The sequence below is a fragment of the Prinia subflava genome, chromosome 8 (assembly GCF_021018805.1).
Source record: "Prinia subflava isolate CZ2003 ecotype Zambia chromosome 8, Cam_Psub_1.2, whole genome shotgun sequence".
In the NCBI taxonomy this organism is placed as follows: domain Eukaryota; kingdom Metazoa; phylum Chordata; class Aves; order Passeriformes; family Cisticolidae; genus Prinia; species Prinia subflava.
In genome coordinates this window covers 20003306-20018873 of record NC_086254.1, presented here as the reverse complement: position 1 = coordinate 20018873, position 15568 = coordinate 20003306, and the positions used below count along the sequence as shown (strand labels likewise).

At 59.3% G+C, this 15568-nt stretch overlaps 2 protein-coding genes and 2 gene segments (V, D, J or C); all 4 read left to right on the top strand.

Annotated features, from left to right (window-relative positions):
* The first annotated feature begins 16 nt into the window (after positions 1 to 16).
* Positions 17 to 1445, top strand: LOC134554343 (T cell receptor alpha variable 1-1-like). The segment is given in 3 exon segments: positions 17 to 65; positions 924 to 1191; positions 1439 to 1445. Coding segments are annotated over 3 exon segments (324 nt in total).
* A 369-nt stretch (positions 1446 to 1814) lies between these two features.
* LOC134554342 (T cell receptor alpha variable 26-2-like) lies at positions 1815 to 3900 on the top strand. The segment is given in 3 exon segments: positions 1815 to 1866; positions 2372 to 2692; positions 3890 to 3900. Coding segments are annotated over 3 exon segments (384 nt in total).
* Positions 3901 to 4060: 160 nt separating this feature from the next.
* Positions 4061 to 7956, top strand: LOC134554341 (uncharacterized). The gene is made up of 5 exons (XM_063404895.1): positions 4061 to 4302; positions 4790 to 5471; positions 6350 to 6392; positions 6977 to 7400; positions 7934 to 7956. The coding sequence occupies exons 1-5, from the start codon at positions 4227 to 4229 to the stop codon at positions 7954 to 7956; spliced, it is 1248 nt and encodes a 415-aa protein (XP_063260965.1). The 5' UTR covers positions 4061 to 4226.
* A 5773-nt stretch (positions 7957 to 13729) lies between these two features.
* On the top strand, positions 13730 to 14983 carry LOC134554340 (rabphilin-3A-like). The gene is made up of 3 exons (XM_063404894.1): positions 13730 to 13781; positions 14267 to 14603; positions 14695 to 14983. Exons 1-3 carry the CDS (start codon positions 13730 to 13732, stop codon positions 14981 to 14983), a joined length of 678 nt encoding a protein of 225 aa, XP_063260964.1.
* Positions 14984 to 15568: the final 585 nt, after the last annotated feature.

Sequence of the window (15568 nt, the reverse complement as noted above, 5' to 3'; positions counted from 1 at the left end):
GCACCTTGGGCTCGGCATGCACCTCGCCTATCTCATCCTCATCGTCATCCTGGGACAGCTCCTGGGTGAGTCCTGACTCTTCCCGAATACACTCTTCTCCTTGCTTCCCCCAGGATACCCCCAACAGCCTTATCAGGATAAAGTTGGGATATATCAGTCAATATTAGGGAAAGGCTGAGAAAAATCTGCGTTGCTTTGTGGTTTTGCGAGTGTTTGCTCAAGAAACTCCTGGATTTGTAAAGAGGAAAAGGGAAGAGGAAGAAGGAAACCTCAGACCCCTTCTCTGTCTTTCCTCTCGCCTTCAGTGCATCTCCGTCTGCCTCTCTCTTCTCATCCTCCTGCTGTCACCTCAGGAGATCTCACCTGTCTCTGAAGTGAAATATTGCTCCTGTTTCAAAGCAAATTTTCAGATCCTGTCAAACCTGCCCCAAGCACCTCAAACTTCTCATTTCACTGATGTTTAAAGGGTGTCCCATTCTACCTCCAGGCTGACACAGCTCAGCCACGGCTTCCAGGGTTCTCCGGGCTGGCAACACAACCAGGGCTCCCTCTTTCCATGCCCAGCATTGTGTTTCCACAGGGACTGAGGAGCCCTGAGAAGTTACAGGGATGAGGAAGCAGGATGACCATTTCTGCAGTACCTCGATGGGCTCCTCAAGCAGCTGGAGGGGTGCTGGTTCCAGCACACAAAGTTCAGGCAGGACAGGATGTTCTCTTGTCCATTAAACATCAGGAGCAGGAGCCGAGACACAGCCCAGGATATCCTTTGGGTGATGCAGGGCAAACACCTCCATAACCATGCCCCAACCCACTCAGGACTCTGCTACAAGGCAGGGAGCTTTCTCCATCAGCGTTTTCCATCTGCTCAGTTTTCCTTCCCTCAGTCCTTCCCTGTGGAGCTGCTGACCTTCACTTTCTTCCAGGCACCTCAGGGCAAACCACGGTCACCCAGGAAGATGGAGCAGTCACGGTGAAGGAGGGACACCCCTTCCACACCACCTGCAAATACCAGATCAGTAATTTTGGGGGATTAATCTGGTACCAGCTACAGAAAGGCCAAGGCCCACAGCTGATCTCCTATCAAGCAGGGCCTGGCCCCAAGCACAGCGGCCGTTTCACCACGCACCTGAACACCACGGGGAAATACAGTGTCCTGCAGGTGCAGCAAGTGGAGCTCTCTGACACTGCCTTGTACCTCTGTGCTGTGCAAGACACCCTGGTGCAGGGAGCTTCCTGGGCTGTGCAACAACCCAGGGGAGGGAGGGGATGTGTCAGTGCGAGGCTGAGGTCCGGGAAGGGACTCTGGACTCAGCCCAGTACTCACCAGAAGTTACATCTCATGTGTTTACAATGCTCTGATAGCTTTGATGGCATCCACCCTAGTACTTCCCTTGGGAAATTATTTTCGACTATTTTGACTCCTTTCTGCCTTGTGCAGTCTCTAAGGAAAGAAAGATTGTGCTGTGCTTGCCTGGGACCTTGTCCTTCCACACTGCAGCCCTGCTGCTTTTGGCCCCACATGTCCTGAGCAGAGCCCAGGGCTGGTGCTGTGTTCGCGCCTTGTGTGCTCTTGGAGCAGCCCCGTTTGCAGGGACACACGTGAAGCACAGATTTGTGTGTGGCTCCACTGGACACGGCTGTCTCTTGTCGCTGGCGTTGCTCAAATTGTTGTGTCCCTGATGGTGCTGGTGCTGTGAGAGGCGGGCGCTGAGGCCGGCCGGGGCGGAGCTGGCGGCGGCGGAGAGGAGGCGGCAGGGCCGCAGCAGAGAGCCGGGGCTGAGGGGCCAGCGATGCTCGGCGGGCGGAGCGGCGGCATGCGGCGGTGTCAGGGCGCGGGGCTGGCGGCGCTGGCCGCGGTGCTGCTCGGTGCGTGGGGGTGGCGGACAAGGGGCCGCGCCTGGCACTGGGCTCATCCCGCAGCTCCCTGGACGCTGCCGTCCTGCCAGGCTTCTCCTCTGACCTTTTCCTGCTAACCCTTCTCTCGTTCATCCCTCCCTCTTCTCCATCCCGTACTCCCGCAGACTGATCCGGGTTCTATTCTTTCCCCAAACCTGAAGAAGCATTACTTTATAAGTCACAAAGTCTCTGCTGCCTTGTCCTTACCTTTTTTTATGTCTTTATTTTTTGCTTCCTCCCACATCCTTCTGTTCTTCGGTGACCTGCCTAATACTCCTGTCATTCATGCATTCATCTCTCCACAAACGATTAGTGGACACTTGCATTCCTGCACATCTTGACATCCCCTGGGAACTGTATTCTTCATCATCTCTCTGTGTTCCTTACGGCTTCTGTGGGCTTTCTTCTGGGGAATGGTCGGCAGGGGTGGGTAGAAAGTGTGAGTTGAGGTTTGTTCTTTTTCTCTCCCTGGCAGCGGCTGTGGTCACAGGCCAGGTGCAGCAGGAGCCATTCGTGGAGACCAGCGAGGGCACCAGTATCAGGATCAACTGCTCACATCCCAATATCCGGATGGGCGATTTCATCCATTTCTACCGTCACCTCCCGGGTCAAAGACCCGAACTCGTGGCGGTCACTGCTAGAGCGTCCAAGGACGTGCGAGACCCTCCAGGGCGTCTGTGGGTGTCTGCGGATCGGGGGAGCAGCGCGCTGTGGCTGTGGCGGCCCCGGCGCGGGGACGCGGCCGTGTATTACTGCGCGCTGGGCGCACGGGCAGAGGAGCCGGGGCTGCGGCCGGGCACGAACCGCCGCGGGCGGGGCCGGGCGGGGCCGGGGGCGCAGCGCCGGCCGCGGCCAGCAGGGGGCGCTGCCGCTCCGCCCGCCGGGCCCCGCCGGTCCCGGGCTGGGGGGGCGCTCACGTCACCCCCCCTTGGGAAGCTCCCTGTTACTTTGAAAGCTTGGAGAGTGTCTGCAGGGAGGCAATGATTGCAGAGACACCAAGCCTGAATGCAGCAGAGAGATTTGAGGAGTCACAAAGTCAGAAGAAAACTCACTGCTAGTGGACAACAGCAGTGCTGGCAGCCCTGGGACATCAGGGAATCTGTCCTTCTTGGTAGTGGAGTAGTTCCAGCCCCGCGCCTGTCTACCTGCCCCTGACAGGGACATGAGACGCATGGTCTCCACCAGGCTGCTCTTGCTGCCAAGGGGAGACAAAGCAAACAAAGAAAAGGGAAAGGCAAAGCCTTCCAGCTGTGCTGGTACCAGCGTTGAAAAAATGTCCATTCTTTGCCCAACACCATGTTCTGAGTTCCCTGAGCTGTCTCCATGGGGCTTTCCCACCATCTTCTCCAGCAGAGGGATCTTCTGCCATAGCAGCAGCTGTAAGTGCCAGACAGGTCACAGCCCCCAGAGCTGATGGGCACTCCCTGAGTGCTGAGGATGTTGCCAACAGCAGCAGAGGTGGAGGATCCCACGGTAGTGTTCTGTGAAAGGAGCTGAGGATGGGGCCAGGCAGGGTCACCAGCACGGGCAAGGGTTGAATGGCCACGGTGGAGTCCTGGCACTGCCTGACACAGGGCTCATTGCAGCTGTTGGCCAGCGGGGTGGGGCCACAGGGCTGGCAGGGCCGGCACGGGCTGCAGCAGGACATGTCCCAAAGTCAGAAATGCACCTGGGAGAGGGAGCACACATGAAACAGACCACAAGGGTGAATGAGAGCAACCAAGGCCACATCTGAGTTGGGAGCTGGAGCCTTGGCAAGAAGCCACTTTCTTCCTTGCCCTGCAAATAGCAGCCTCCTTGAGTGCAGAGCAGGTGGGAGATGCTGTGCCAGGTCCGTGCTTCCTCTGGAGAAGGTACTTGTGCCATGCACTGCCTCACGGGAGCTCTGGTGACAGAGTCCCTGGCAACACCCCAACCGAGCTGTGCCCCCAGAGGAGGTGCTGAGCCCAGTGGGACCCTCTGTCTCTCATGTCCCTTGTCTATTCTTACAAAGCCGTGCCCTAAAGGAAAATGCAAAGTCCCAGCGTGACAGCAAAGAGGGGATGTGAGGGAACAGATGATGGGAGCAGAGGGCGTGTCAGTCTTGAGATCCCCATCACCCACCCCAGCCCCGCCGCCTCCGACCTGAGGAGACCCGACCGCTGCCCCACTCCCGCCACGCTCGCCTGCCCTCCGTTCCCTGCCAGGACCCGGCGAGGGCCCGAGCAGCACCGGTGCAGGGCTCAGCCCCGGGGCGGAGCTGGCGGCAGCGGAGAGGACAGAAGAGGAGTGGAGGTGTCAGAGAGGAGGCGGCAGGGCCGCAGCAGAGAGCCGGGGCTGAGGGGCCAGCGATGCTCGGCGGGCGGAGCGGCGGCATGCGGCGGTGTCGGGGCGCGGGGCTGGCGGCGCTGGCCGCGGTGCTGCTCGGTGCGCGGGGTGGCAGCCAAAGGGGCCGGGGCCGAAGCCGGGGCTGTGTCTGGATCTTTCTGGTTCAACACTGGGCTCGGGATCCGTCTCTGGCACTCCTGCTGCTCCTCTCTTCCTTTTCGCCCACTGCCCTCATCCCTTTTCTTCTCAATTAATCAAATCCCTCCCACCCTTTCTGTTTGACTACTCCATTTCTTTTTGCGATTCATTGATTCATTCATTGATTCATTCATTCATCCACCCAGCCATCAATTCATTCCCACCAATCTATTTTCTTCATTTCAATTTCCACTTCTACAGTTGGAATCTTCTTAATGATATCAACATATATTCTCCAAGATCCTGCCCTTAGAGGAATAATCTTACCGTGCTTAATTCTCTGAACATATCCCAGTAACGTCTGATCTCTCTTTGTCAGCCTTCTTCCCTCTCTGCGTGCATTACATTTTCTGCTGATGGAAAGTAATTCTTCTTTTCTCCCTGGCAGTGGTTGTGGCCAGAGCTGAGGTACAGCAGGAGCCGTCACTGGAGACCACCGAGGGCAGCGGCATCAACATCAACTGCTCACATCCCAAAATCCAGGGCACCGATTGGATACAGTGGTACCGTCAGCTCCCGGGCAGAGGACCCGAATTCCTCGTGACCACTCTTAAAGGACTCAAGGATGTGCCGGACATTTCAGGAGAGCTGAGGGTGTCTGCGGATCGGCGTTGGAGCGCGCTGTGGCTGCGGCGGCCCCGGCGCGGGGACGCGGCCGTGTATTACTGCGCGCTGGGCGCACGGGCAGAGGAGCCGGGGCTGCGGCCGGGCACGAACCGCCGCGGGCGGGGCCGGGCGGGGCCGGGGGCGCAGCGCCGGCCGCGGCCAGCAGGGGGCGCTGCCGCTCCGCCCGCCGGGCCCCGCGCGGCCCCGCAGCTCCTTCCTGTGCCCCGAGCCCGCCCGCACCGAGCCCGCACAGCCCGGCACGCCCGGGGCCCGCACACGCTGCCAGCCCGGCCCTGCCCGCACACACTCGCCGCGCACAGCTCGGCACGGCCTCGCTCCCGAGCCGCCCTCGGCCCGACACCCAACTGCGGAGCCCCGCGCCTCTGCCAGCGCCTCTCGCCCTCCGCCCGCGCCTGCTGCTGCTCTCAGCCGCCTTTCCTAATTCACGGATTACTGTCACCTCAGTAGGTCGTGGTGTGAGAGGGGTTTGCAGCGAGGCTTTCTGAGGTGACAAAGGAATCTCCATCTCTGTCCCTGCAGAAATGTCCCTGAGCCATACTGGAAGGTGCACAAGAAGCAGCATTCTCACAGGGATGGGTTAGGCAGGGGTACTTTGAATCCCACAGGAGACTAGAATTCTCTTCTCTACATTTTCTCATCATCCTCAGGTGTCCACAAATACCCTGGGATGGGATGTGCATTCAACATCTTCCTGAAACAGAAGAACATCCAGGAGGGAAAACAATACATCTGTTCCAGTACAGAAGCATTATGAATCATCAGAGGGTTTTGTCCCTTCCCCCTTCCTTTCCCTTTCTCCCAGGCCAGGTGACAGTGTGTGCAAGGGCCCTTTGTGACACGGTGCAGCATGGTCACCGTGGGACAGAATGGGACAGGGTGTCAATCGGGCCCTTTGTGACACGTGCTGACAAAGGTGCTGGCGGTGACACAGCCACACCACAGTGCTGGGAGCACACAACAGGACAGGACGGGACAGAGTGGTGCTGTGAGAAGCCCCCACATTCGTCCGTCTCTGACCCGGAGCTTTTCCACGTCATTCATCAAACAGGTAACCTAGTGGCAAGACTGTGGGACTTGGTGGCCAGTGGCCTTCCTGAGGCTTCTTTTTGCAAGTGCCTCCAAGGTCAGGCTGTGGGATTTGGTGACTCAGAGCTTTTCCGAGGCATCTCCCATCCTCACGGCCTGTGCCCTTGAGGCAACATCCTGGGACTTGGTGACCACAATTGTTTACGAGGAGTCTCCTGGCCTTGTGGCAGGAGCCCTTGAGACCCAAGTGCAGCACTTGCTGTCCTGCAGCTTTCCTCAGGCTGCTCTGTTGCAGGTGCCTTCAAGGCACAACTGCACGACTCTATGACTCAGGTCAGGTCAGGACTGAGACAACTGTCTTGAAGGTGCCCTGGAGGACAAACTGTGGCAGGGCAGGCAGATTTCTCAACCTGCTGAAAGTGTTCAGAGGCAAGAAAAAGAAAGGCTCTGGAGCTGTCCCAGCACAACAGCCTGAAGAGCCAGAGCACTTCCAGCCACTGCAGCACGGTGAGTGGCAGAGCTGGGTCACAGGTCTGATGGCTGCAGTCAGCTTGGCCACATCCCACCCCATCCCAAGTCAACATGCTCATGGACAGGATGGAAGAGGCTCTGGGGCTGCTCCTCGCAGTGGCTGTGCTCCATCCCGTGGGGCATCCTGGGGCTGTCCCTGCCTGGGGAGTGCAGGGCTGGGCTCTGTTCTCCGGCCTCTCCCGCAGCCCCTCAGCTCTGGCTGCGCTCGCTCTTTGCCAGATGCAGCCATGGACAAGAGCAGGAGCCCACCCGTGGCCACTTCCCCAGAATACTGAAAGCACCTGCAGCCATCCCCACCTGGGCTGGGGCTGCTGTCACTGCTCAGCCAAGCACCGTACTTGGAGCACTCCATGGAACGTGTCTCTCTTCCCTGTCCTTTGTCCTCCTGCAGATGTTCAGGGAATTCCAGCGTATTCGGCACAGGAAGACCAGCACTACAGCAACTGAGGACACAGCTGAGGCTGATCCCGGACTCACCGAGCTCCAGGCAGAGCCTGATGTCAGCCCAGATTTAGCTGAGCACTCAGAAGACTCTGACACTGCAACAAACGCTGACAGGGCAAATGCTGATGTGGCAGTGAATGAGGTTGTGGCCATCACAAACACTGACAGTGGAGAGACTCAGGACATCGCAGAGACTGAAACCAGCCCGGATTCAGCTGAGCTCTCAGAAGATTCTGACGCTGCCATGAATGATGACAGGGCAAAGGCCGACGTGGCAGTGAATGAGGTTTTGGCCATCACAAACGCCGACAACAAAGAGACTCAGGACATTGCAAATACTGAGTCCACTCCCACTGTGCATCATGCTCCCAGTATGGATTTTTTCAAAGAGAGAGGTTTTCCTTCTCAGCAGCAGGTAACCAGCCTGGGTCCAGGGCTGGAGGCCTCCCGGGATCATGTGTCCCTTCAAGCCACGGCCACTGGGTCCCCTCAGCCTTTGAGGCCAGCATAGTATAGCGGAAAGGGAAGAAGTTCTTGGGGGAAGCTGGGAAATTTGCTCCCTTGAACAGTACTCCAAGACTTTCCCATGCCTCCTCCAGGTGCCAGCCATTATAAGGAGCATTCACCAGAGTCTGGCATCCCATGGAAAGGTGGATGTCAGGCTGCACATTAACCTTGTGAGGCTGGCTGATGAACACCCTGCTGATGTGGTGGTGACTCTCCTGCACTGTGCCCCAAAGTGTGACAGGTACGGAGCCCACCTGCCTTGAGAGCTCAGGGCTCAGCAGCCTTTAGGGCCCATTACCCTGCACAGCCTGTGCAATGCGGTCTGCCAGACAGGTGGAGAGGTCCAGGACCCTTGGGCCCTGCTGTTTCCTGAGCCTGCTCCCTCCTTGCCCTTCAGGGCACCCAGCCTCTGTCACCTGAGCCCCCAGAGCTGCACAGGGCATGCTAGTGTGGCTGAGACACCCCTGACACAGAGCTCTGATCCCACAGTGCTGCTGCTACCATGTGGAAAACCATAGCCTCATCAGGACCAACAGTGGAGAAGGTTCTGGCAACACTGCTCTGTGTGATGGAAGATTGGCCTGTGCACAGCATGTGCACCTCTGACAGGGACCAGAAGGATGTTTTTGCCCTGGCTGTGAGTTTCTGGAACTGGCCTTTGCTGGCTCCCAGGTCACCTCTCTGGAAGTTCTCCATCCTCTCCCTGCCTCAGGCGCTGGGCTAAAACTTGGCCTAGGGGCAGGCTCAGGGGACACCAGGCCTGCTGCTTCCCTTGCGTCTCCTCTTGGGCCCTGCCACATGGACACCTCGGTACTGAGCACTCTCTTGGGCTGCTTCTTTTGCAGGCAACTCTGGTGCTCTGGGTGATTGTCCAGGAGCCTGAGTGCCACGAGGCAATGATACTTTATGCCTCCCGCCTCTTTGTGGCTCTGCTCTTCCACATTGTCATCACCACAGAGCAGATGCCAGAGGAAGTTGATCACTTCTGGAGAGCATGCCAGGAGGAACACCACCTTTCCAGCAGCCCCAACAGGTCTCAGTCCTCCTGTCCTTCCCATGTCCTTGTGGCCAGTGCCAGTGCTCCCAGTGTGACTTGGACTTTGCTGTGCACACAGGTTTGCAGTGCAGGCCATGAAGGCTCTGCTCTGCCGGCTGCAGTGGGACAAAGAGGTGATCACTATGGAGCGCAAGCATGGCTGGGACACACTGCTCTGTGCTGACACCCAGCACTATGCCGTGGGTCTGCTGGCCAGGTGAGATCCCCTTCTCCCTGCTGTCCCCAGCATTTGTGCTCTGTGCCTGGGCTGCCCCACACACTGCCTATGGTCATGGGCCAGAGGGCCTCATCACTCAGGTATGACCCAGCAGACTGGAAAAGGCTGGCAGAGGAGGGTTCCCAGAAGGAGCTGCCTCTCAGAGCGCCCAGATCTCCACCAGGGTGCTGGGCAAAGACTGCATCTCTGTGAGCCAGTCCTGGGAGAGGTTTGCCCCTCTGCTCAGGGGCTTGCTGCCTTTTTTGCCCTGGCAGGGAGTTGCACCAAGTGTCCCTCCCCTTGCGTTCTGCAATTGCAATCCGGCTGCTTGGGCTGTTCAGCAGGGAGGAGCCACACTGGGATCTGCCAGCCCTGGCATTCCTTGTGGAGGTGAGCCTGAAGGCCAGCGCTGCTGAGCTTAGCTGCGTCCCAGCTCTCTGCCCTCTGCTAGCCACGGCTGCCTGGGCCCGTGCCCGCACCCTGTGCTGCTGCCTGGGCCCGGCCCTGTGCAGCTCTGGGCTCTGCCAGCCGGCTCCCCTGTGGCTGGCACTAATGGAGCCCTGTGCCACCTTTCAGCTCCTGGATTGCCTGGACTTGAGTGAATGTGGTGACAGCATCCTGGCAGTGATATCAAGGCACCTGCAGAGCGAGTGCAGGCACAGGCGTCGCCTGGCACTCAGAGGCCTCCAGGTGCTCAGCAAGGATCCCTTGATGGTGAGAAAGCAGCAGTGGTGAAGCTGCACTGGGGAAAGCAGCCCCTTGGGCTGGCTGGGCTTCAGGAGCTGAGGCAGCTGCTCCCAGCCCTCCTGTCTTCTGCCTCATCTGCCCCAGTGCTTCGGGATAGGCCCTTGGCAGCAGGCTGGGCTTGCAGTGCCAGGGTGGTGCTGGCAGTGCAGCTGGTCATGGCTTCCCAGCACAGTCTTGTGTTCCACACAGGCCATAAGGATTTGCAGCCTGTCTCAAAGCCTTCTGCAGCTGCTGGGCAATGCAGATGGAGACGTGGTTGGCATGAGCGTCCGTGTGTTCACTCATCTGTTGAAAAACAAAGACATCCTGATATCCAGCACCACCGCCCCGAAACTGGCTGAGGCACTCCTGCCACTCTTTGGCCATGTAAGGCTCTGTGCCCCCAGCCTTGGGCACTGGCTGCTGCCCGGAAAGTTTGTACCCTGTGGATTTTTGGATTGTTCAGGTGGGCCTGCAGAAGCTGGTGCTGAGGCTTTTCCTTTCCTCCAGGACAACAGCCACGTGCAGCTGCTCTCCATTGACCTCTTCTGCAAGGTGATGGATTTGGCAGTAGATGAGGGAAAAAAGCTCCTTAAATCAATTGTGTGCCACAGCCTACCTCCACTTTTATTCCACTGCCATGATGAAAACCGGCGTGTGGCAGAGGTGAGGACCCTTGGGCTACTGCTGTCCTACTGGGAGGGGACTTGGCTGCCTCCTGCCCTGGCGCCTCCCAGGCTGCAGCCTCCTCCTGGCCTGGGCACAGGAAAGTGAGTCCTGTGCCCTGGGCTGCAGTGCCATGGCTGCATCTCTGCTGCTCTCCAGGCCTCTCGAGAGACTCTGCATTTTGCGGTCGAGTTCCTGAAGAGGAAGCATCTCAAGCAGCTGCTGAAGACAAAGGAGCTGTTGACGTTCGCCGAGGTTCTGGTAAGGACGGCCTGGAAGCCGCAGCCTCAGACGGGAGAAGCCCCCTGCCCCTGCCGCTCGGTGTGTGCGGCTGGCAGCTGTGGCCCCCGGCCAGTGCTGCACCCAGGGGCGCCGGCTTGTGCCCCACACGCCGCTCTCTTCCCTGGGCCGCCAGGGCTCTTCTCCAGGCTCCTGTGGCCCCGATGGGGCCGGGGGCCGATGGAGCTCCGGCCGGGGCGGCACCGCGGCTCCCCCGGCAGCAGCCGGCCCTCTGCCCCCTCCAGAGCCCGGCAACAGCGGCTGCTGGCCGGGCCTCAGGGCTGTGCGGGCAGGGGAGGCCAGGGCCGGGCGCAGGGAGAGCCCGGCCGAGGGGCTGAGCCCGCGCCAAGCCTTCCCTGCTGCCGCTCTCTGCAGCTGGCAGAGGACAGGAGCCGAGCGGCCGAGCACCTGCGCCGGGCCCTGCCGTACCTGCAGGATCCACAGGAGCCCGTGCGGGAGGCGGCCATCAGCTTCAGCGGTGAGCCACGAGCCCGGGCCCCCTCCCCGGCCCGCCGCAGCTCGGCCCCAGCCCCGCCTGCTGCCCCGGCAGCGCCGGCCGGGCCCGGTGCCGGGGAGCCCCGCCTGCCCTCGGGCGGCAGGAAGCAGCCCGGGCCCGGCCTGAGCCCTGCCGGGGCAGGAGGACGTGTGCCCGCAGGACTGGCAGCGCCGGTGGCACGGAGCTGTGCCGCTGGGCCGTGACACGCTCTGTTCCCAGGGATCGCCGCCGTGTTCCTCATGGGGCAGCCAGGAGAGCTGCAGCTCCTCGGTGAGGGTGAGTGAGGGCAGTGGGCTGTCAGCGGGGGCTGCCAGGGAGAGGCTGCAGTGCCTGGCCCGGCTGCGGACCCCTCCCTGTGTGGACGAGGAGTAGCGTGGGGAGAGCACAGTGAGATTTCAAGGATGTGGGGAGGGGTGGACTCGTGGCCCGAGTTTCAACGGGACTCCGGATCCCGTTGGCCCCTTCTGCTCTTGTGGCCATGGCAGGAGCTGCGTGGGGTGGCCCTGACAGCACTTTCCCCTAGGACTCCCACCGATCCGGGCTCTGACTGTTGCTCTGTTCCTCTCTCTTCCAGCCCTTCAAGCCCTGCAGAGAGATGACAGTCCTTCCCAGACAAACATAGTAGTCCAGCAGTTAGTCAATGAAAGAGCTGCAGAACTACGGTCATCTGCTGGCTCAGAAGAAGCAGTGTCTGTTTAAGACCTCCAGATGCCACAGAAAAGAGACTGCCTTGAGACCAGAAGCTCAGCTGAGCTGAGGCACAGCTGAGGATTTGTACAGCTGAGGCTGTGGCAAGATCGCATGGCTTCAGCCCTCACCTCGCCTGTAGACAGCTCCCTCCCTCTACCCCTCTGACCATGCCCATCCCCTTTTCCCCTCCCAGCTCATCCCTTTTCTTTGCCGTTAATCAATAAACAGCTTGGCTTCTTCGCTTTACCTGCGGAGCTCAAGTGGCACAAGTCCGGAACGCTGGGACACACAGGCCCCTCCTGCCTTTCTCTTCTGCACGTTTTTGTACAGAGACACATGAACGAGGGCAGATCAGGCTGGAAAGCTCCCTGTGCTGAAGGCCCAGTTCCACAGCATTGTGGAGTTTAAGGTCTTGCTGAGCATCCGAAGCCCCTGGATTTTGGAAGAGCCAACCTGAGTATGCTCTGAAGTCAGCTGTGAGGGATTCCATGGCAAGCATCCACAGAGGGCAAAGGAGCTTGGAATGCTGGAAGCTTTCACGAATAGCTTCCTGAAAGCACAGCAATGCTCCATCCCGGCACAGGGTCAGGAAGAGGGAAGAAGCAGAGACCATCAGGGCTTAACAGGGAGCTTTGGGTGTGCCTAAGGGCAAGTGAAGCAGCAGCACGGTGGCCCAGACTGGGACACGTGACCGTGCCAGTGCCCGGAGCGCTGTCAGACAGTGCCGGGATCCCAGGTGAGGTTCTGGTCCCCCCAGCTGAGGAATGGCAGCCCCTGCCTCAGACCCAGTCAGAAAGCAAACCAAGTGAGACCAGAGGGAGGGCAACCTTCCAGTCTCTCTTGGGCATGGCCACAAAACAGCCCCTGCTGCTGCTTCTTTTTCTTCCTCACCTGTGTTTGGGGTGTGCTGATGACAGCGCCAGCCAGGTTGTGCTCTGCGTTCTAAAGGCTGTTGAGAGCAGGCATGAAAAGTACTGTGTGCACAGCAGAGAGTCCTGGAAGGTGCTGGCAAGAGCGTCCTGTGAGCACAGGGCTCTGGTCTCTGTCTGGGAACAGTCTGCTTTTGCTGCCATGACTGCAGGCAGGAGTTGAGGCAGGTGAAGAGGCAGCGGGCAGCTTGTGTTTGTGGAGGGCCTGGGGCTGCATATCTGAACCTCCACCTGGAAACACACTTGGGAGAATACAAGCGACAGCTGGAGTGCTTGTTCTGAAAGGAGCAGAGGTAATTCAGCTTTTCCAGGGTTTCTTAAGAGTGTGTTAGTGTTCCCTAGGAAAGCTACATATTTGGGGAAATGCCTTTGGGGGAAAGGGGCTTGCTTCCTAAGCAAAGTGCTTTCCAAGGAGCTCCCAGTGAGGCAGGTGCAAGTGTCCCCATTTGGCTCTCTGTGAGCCTTTCCGTCCTGGAGGCCCTTTGCAATTGGCAGACGGGCAGGGGAAGGGAGAAGGCTGTGAAGAGTAGGTTTGGAATGCACCTGGACCTGGAAGACCAACCCCAACACCTGCAGCAGGATGTGTTAACAGCAGGTCCTGTCCCGCTGCATCCCAGCAAAGCCTCGCAGCAGACTTGGATCCACATCAGGATGCTGGTCAAGAGAGGTCTTGGAAGCTCAGGCAGCTGATTTTTTTTCTTTTTTTGGACCCATCCATCCTAACACTTCATTTGGGAAAGTACTGTGGACTACTTTGACTCATTTCTGTATTGTAGAGTCTCAAAGTAAAGAAAGATTGTGCTGGGCTTGCCTGGGACCTTGTCCTTCCACACTGCAGCCCTGCTGCTTTTGGCCCCACATGTCCTGAGCAGAGCCCAGGGCTGGTGCTGTGTTCGTGCCTTGTGTGCTCTTGGAGCAGCCCCGTTTGCAGGGACACACGTGAAGCACAGATTTGTGTGTGGCTCCACGGGACACGGCTGTCTCTTGTCGCTGGCGTTGCTCAAATTGTTGTGTCGCTGATGGTGCTGGTGCTGTGAGAGGCGGGCGCTGAGGCCGGCCGGGGCGGAGCTGGAGGCGGTGGAGAGGAGGCGGCAGGGCCGCAGCAGAGAGCCGGGGCTGAGGGGCCAGCGATGCTCGGCGGGCGGAGCGGCGGCATGCGGCGGTGTCGGGTCGCGGGGCTGGCGGCGCTGGCCGCGGTGCTGCTCGGTGCGCGGGGGTGGCGGACAAGGGGCCGTGCCTGACTCTGGGCTCATCCCGCAGCTCCCTGGACGCTGCCGTCCTGCCTGGCTTCCCCTCAGACCTCTTTCACCCAACTGTACTTCCGCTCATCTCTCCCTCTTCTCCATCCCATACTCCTGCAGAAATCTGCGGGTTCTATTCTTTGCCCACTCCTGCAAAAACATTGCTTTTTTATAACTTATAAAGTCAGTCCTTAGCATTACTAACTTTTCTGTCTTTTTGTGCTTCCTTCACTATCCTCCCGTTCTCCAGTGTCTCTCCTAATCGTCCTGTCATTTTCTCATTCGTCTCTCCACAATTGATTAATGGACAATTCTGTTCCTGCGTATCTTGAAATCCTCTGGGAACTCTTTTCCTCACGGTCTCTGCGTTCCTGACTGTTTCTGCGGGCTTTGTACAGTGCAGTGCGGCAATGAAGGATTTCAGGTTTGTCCTTTTGCTGTCCCTGACAGTGGCTTCAGGCAGAGCCCAGGTACAGCAGGAGGCATTCGTGGAGACCACCGAGGGCAGCGGCATCAGCATCAACTGCTCACACCCCACCAAACAGCTCGGATACTACATCCATTTCTACCGTCAGCTCCCGGGCAGAGGACCCGAATTCCTCGCACTCGCTGCTAGAGGGTCCAAGGCTGTGCCGGACATCGCAGGAGAGCTGAGGGTGTCGGAGGACGGGCGGAGCAGCGCGCTGTGGCTGCGGCGGCCCCGGCGCGGGGACGCGGCCGTGTATTACTGCGCGCTGGGCGCACGGGCAGAGGAGCCGGGGCTGCGGCCGGGCACGAACCGCCGCGGGCGGGGCCGGGCGGGGCCGGGGGCGCAGCGCCGGCCGCGGCCCGCAGGGGGCGCTGCCGCTCCGCCCGCCGGGCCCCGCGCGGCCCCGCAGCTCCTTCCTGTGCCCCGAGCCCGCCCGCACCGAGCCCGCACAGCCCGGCACGCCCGGGGCCCGCACACGCTGCCAGCCCGCCCCTGCCCGCACACACTCGCCGCGCACAGCCCGGCACGGCCTCGCTCCCGAGCCGCCCTCGGCCCGACACCCAACTGCGGAGCCCCGCGCCTCTGCCAGCGCCTCTCGCCCTCCGCCCGCGCCTGCTGCTGCTCGCAGCCGCCTCCGCAAAGCGAACAGCTGCTCCTGCAGAGCGCCTGCCGCGCCCGCTGACAAACAGCAGCACTGACCGGCACACAGGGGCTGATTCGTGGGGTGCTGTCACCACCGTAGGTCATGGCATGAGAGGGGTTTGCAGCGAGGCTTTCTGAGGTGACAAAGAAATCTTCATCTCTCTCCCTGGAGACATGTCCCTGAGCCATGCTAGAAGGTGCACAAGAAGCAGCATTCTCACAGGGAAGGTTAAGGCAGATGTACTACTTCTACATGAGGCTGCAATTCACTTATCTATATTTTCGCCGCATCCTCACGTGGCCACCAATACTCATGGATGTGCAATCAACATCTTCCTGAAACATTAGAATATCTTGGAGGGAAAACAATCAATCTGTTCAAGTACAGGAGAATTTCACATCATCAGAAGTCTCTGTCACACCCACTTTCCACCTGAAACCAATTACTCCCTTTCCCTTCACGTTAGGAATCTCTCAGGCACCCTTAAAAGCACATTTAGCAATGCTGCAAGTGTTGGAGGGAGACACTTGAAAGACTGAGCTCCACATCAGGTTTCTCTCCAGAGACTTGCTCCACAGACCCCATTTCCTTTTGAGGACTGGAGCTTTTCAGCATCTTCAGGAAATCCTTGGGCTTAGCA

Bases quoted from the DNA above. Each gene is read 5' to 3' on its own strand.
- LOC134554340 (XM_063404894.1), top strand. From the start codon at position 13,730: ATGCGGCGGTGTCGGGTCGCGGGGCTGGCGGCGCTGGCCGCGGTGCTG. The intron at 13,782-14,266 runs GTGCGCGGGGGT...TGTCCCTGACAG, and splicing joins GCTGGCCGCGGTGCTGCTCG to TGGCTTCAGGCAGAGCCCAG. The intron at 14,604-14,694 runs GCGGGGCCGGGC...GCGGCCCCGCAG, and splicing joins CCGGGCACGAACCGCCGCGG to CTCCTTCCTGTGCCCCGAGC.
- LOC134554341 (XM_063404895.1), top strand. From the start codon at position 4,227: ATGCTCGGCGGGCGGAGCGGCGGCATGCGGCGGTGTCGGGGCGCGGGG. The intron at 6,393-6,976 runs GTCAGGACTGAG...GTCCTCCTGCAG, and splicing joins GACTCTATGACTCAGGTCAG to ATGTTCAGGGAATTCCAGCG. The intron at 7,401-7,933 runs GTATGGATTTTT...CTTGCCCTTCAG, and splicing joins CACTGTGCATCATGCTCCCA to GGCACCCAGCCTCTGTCACC.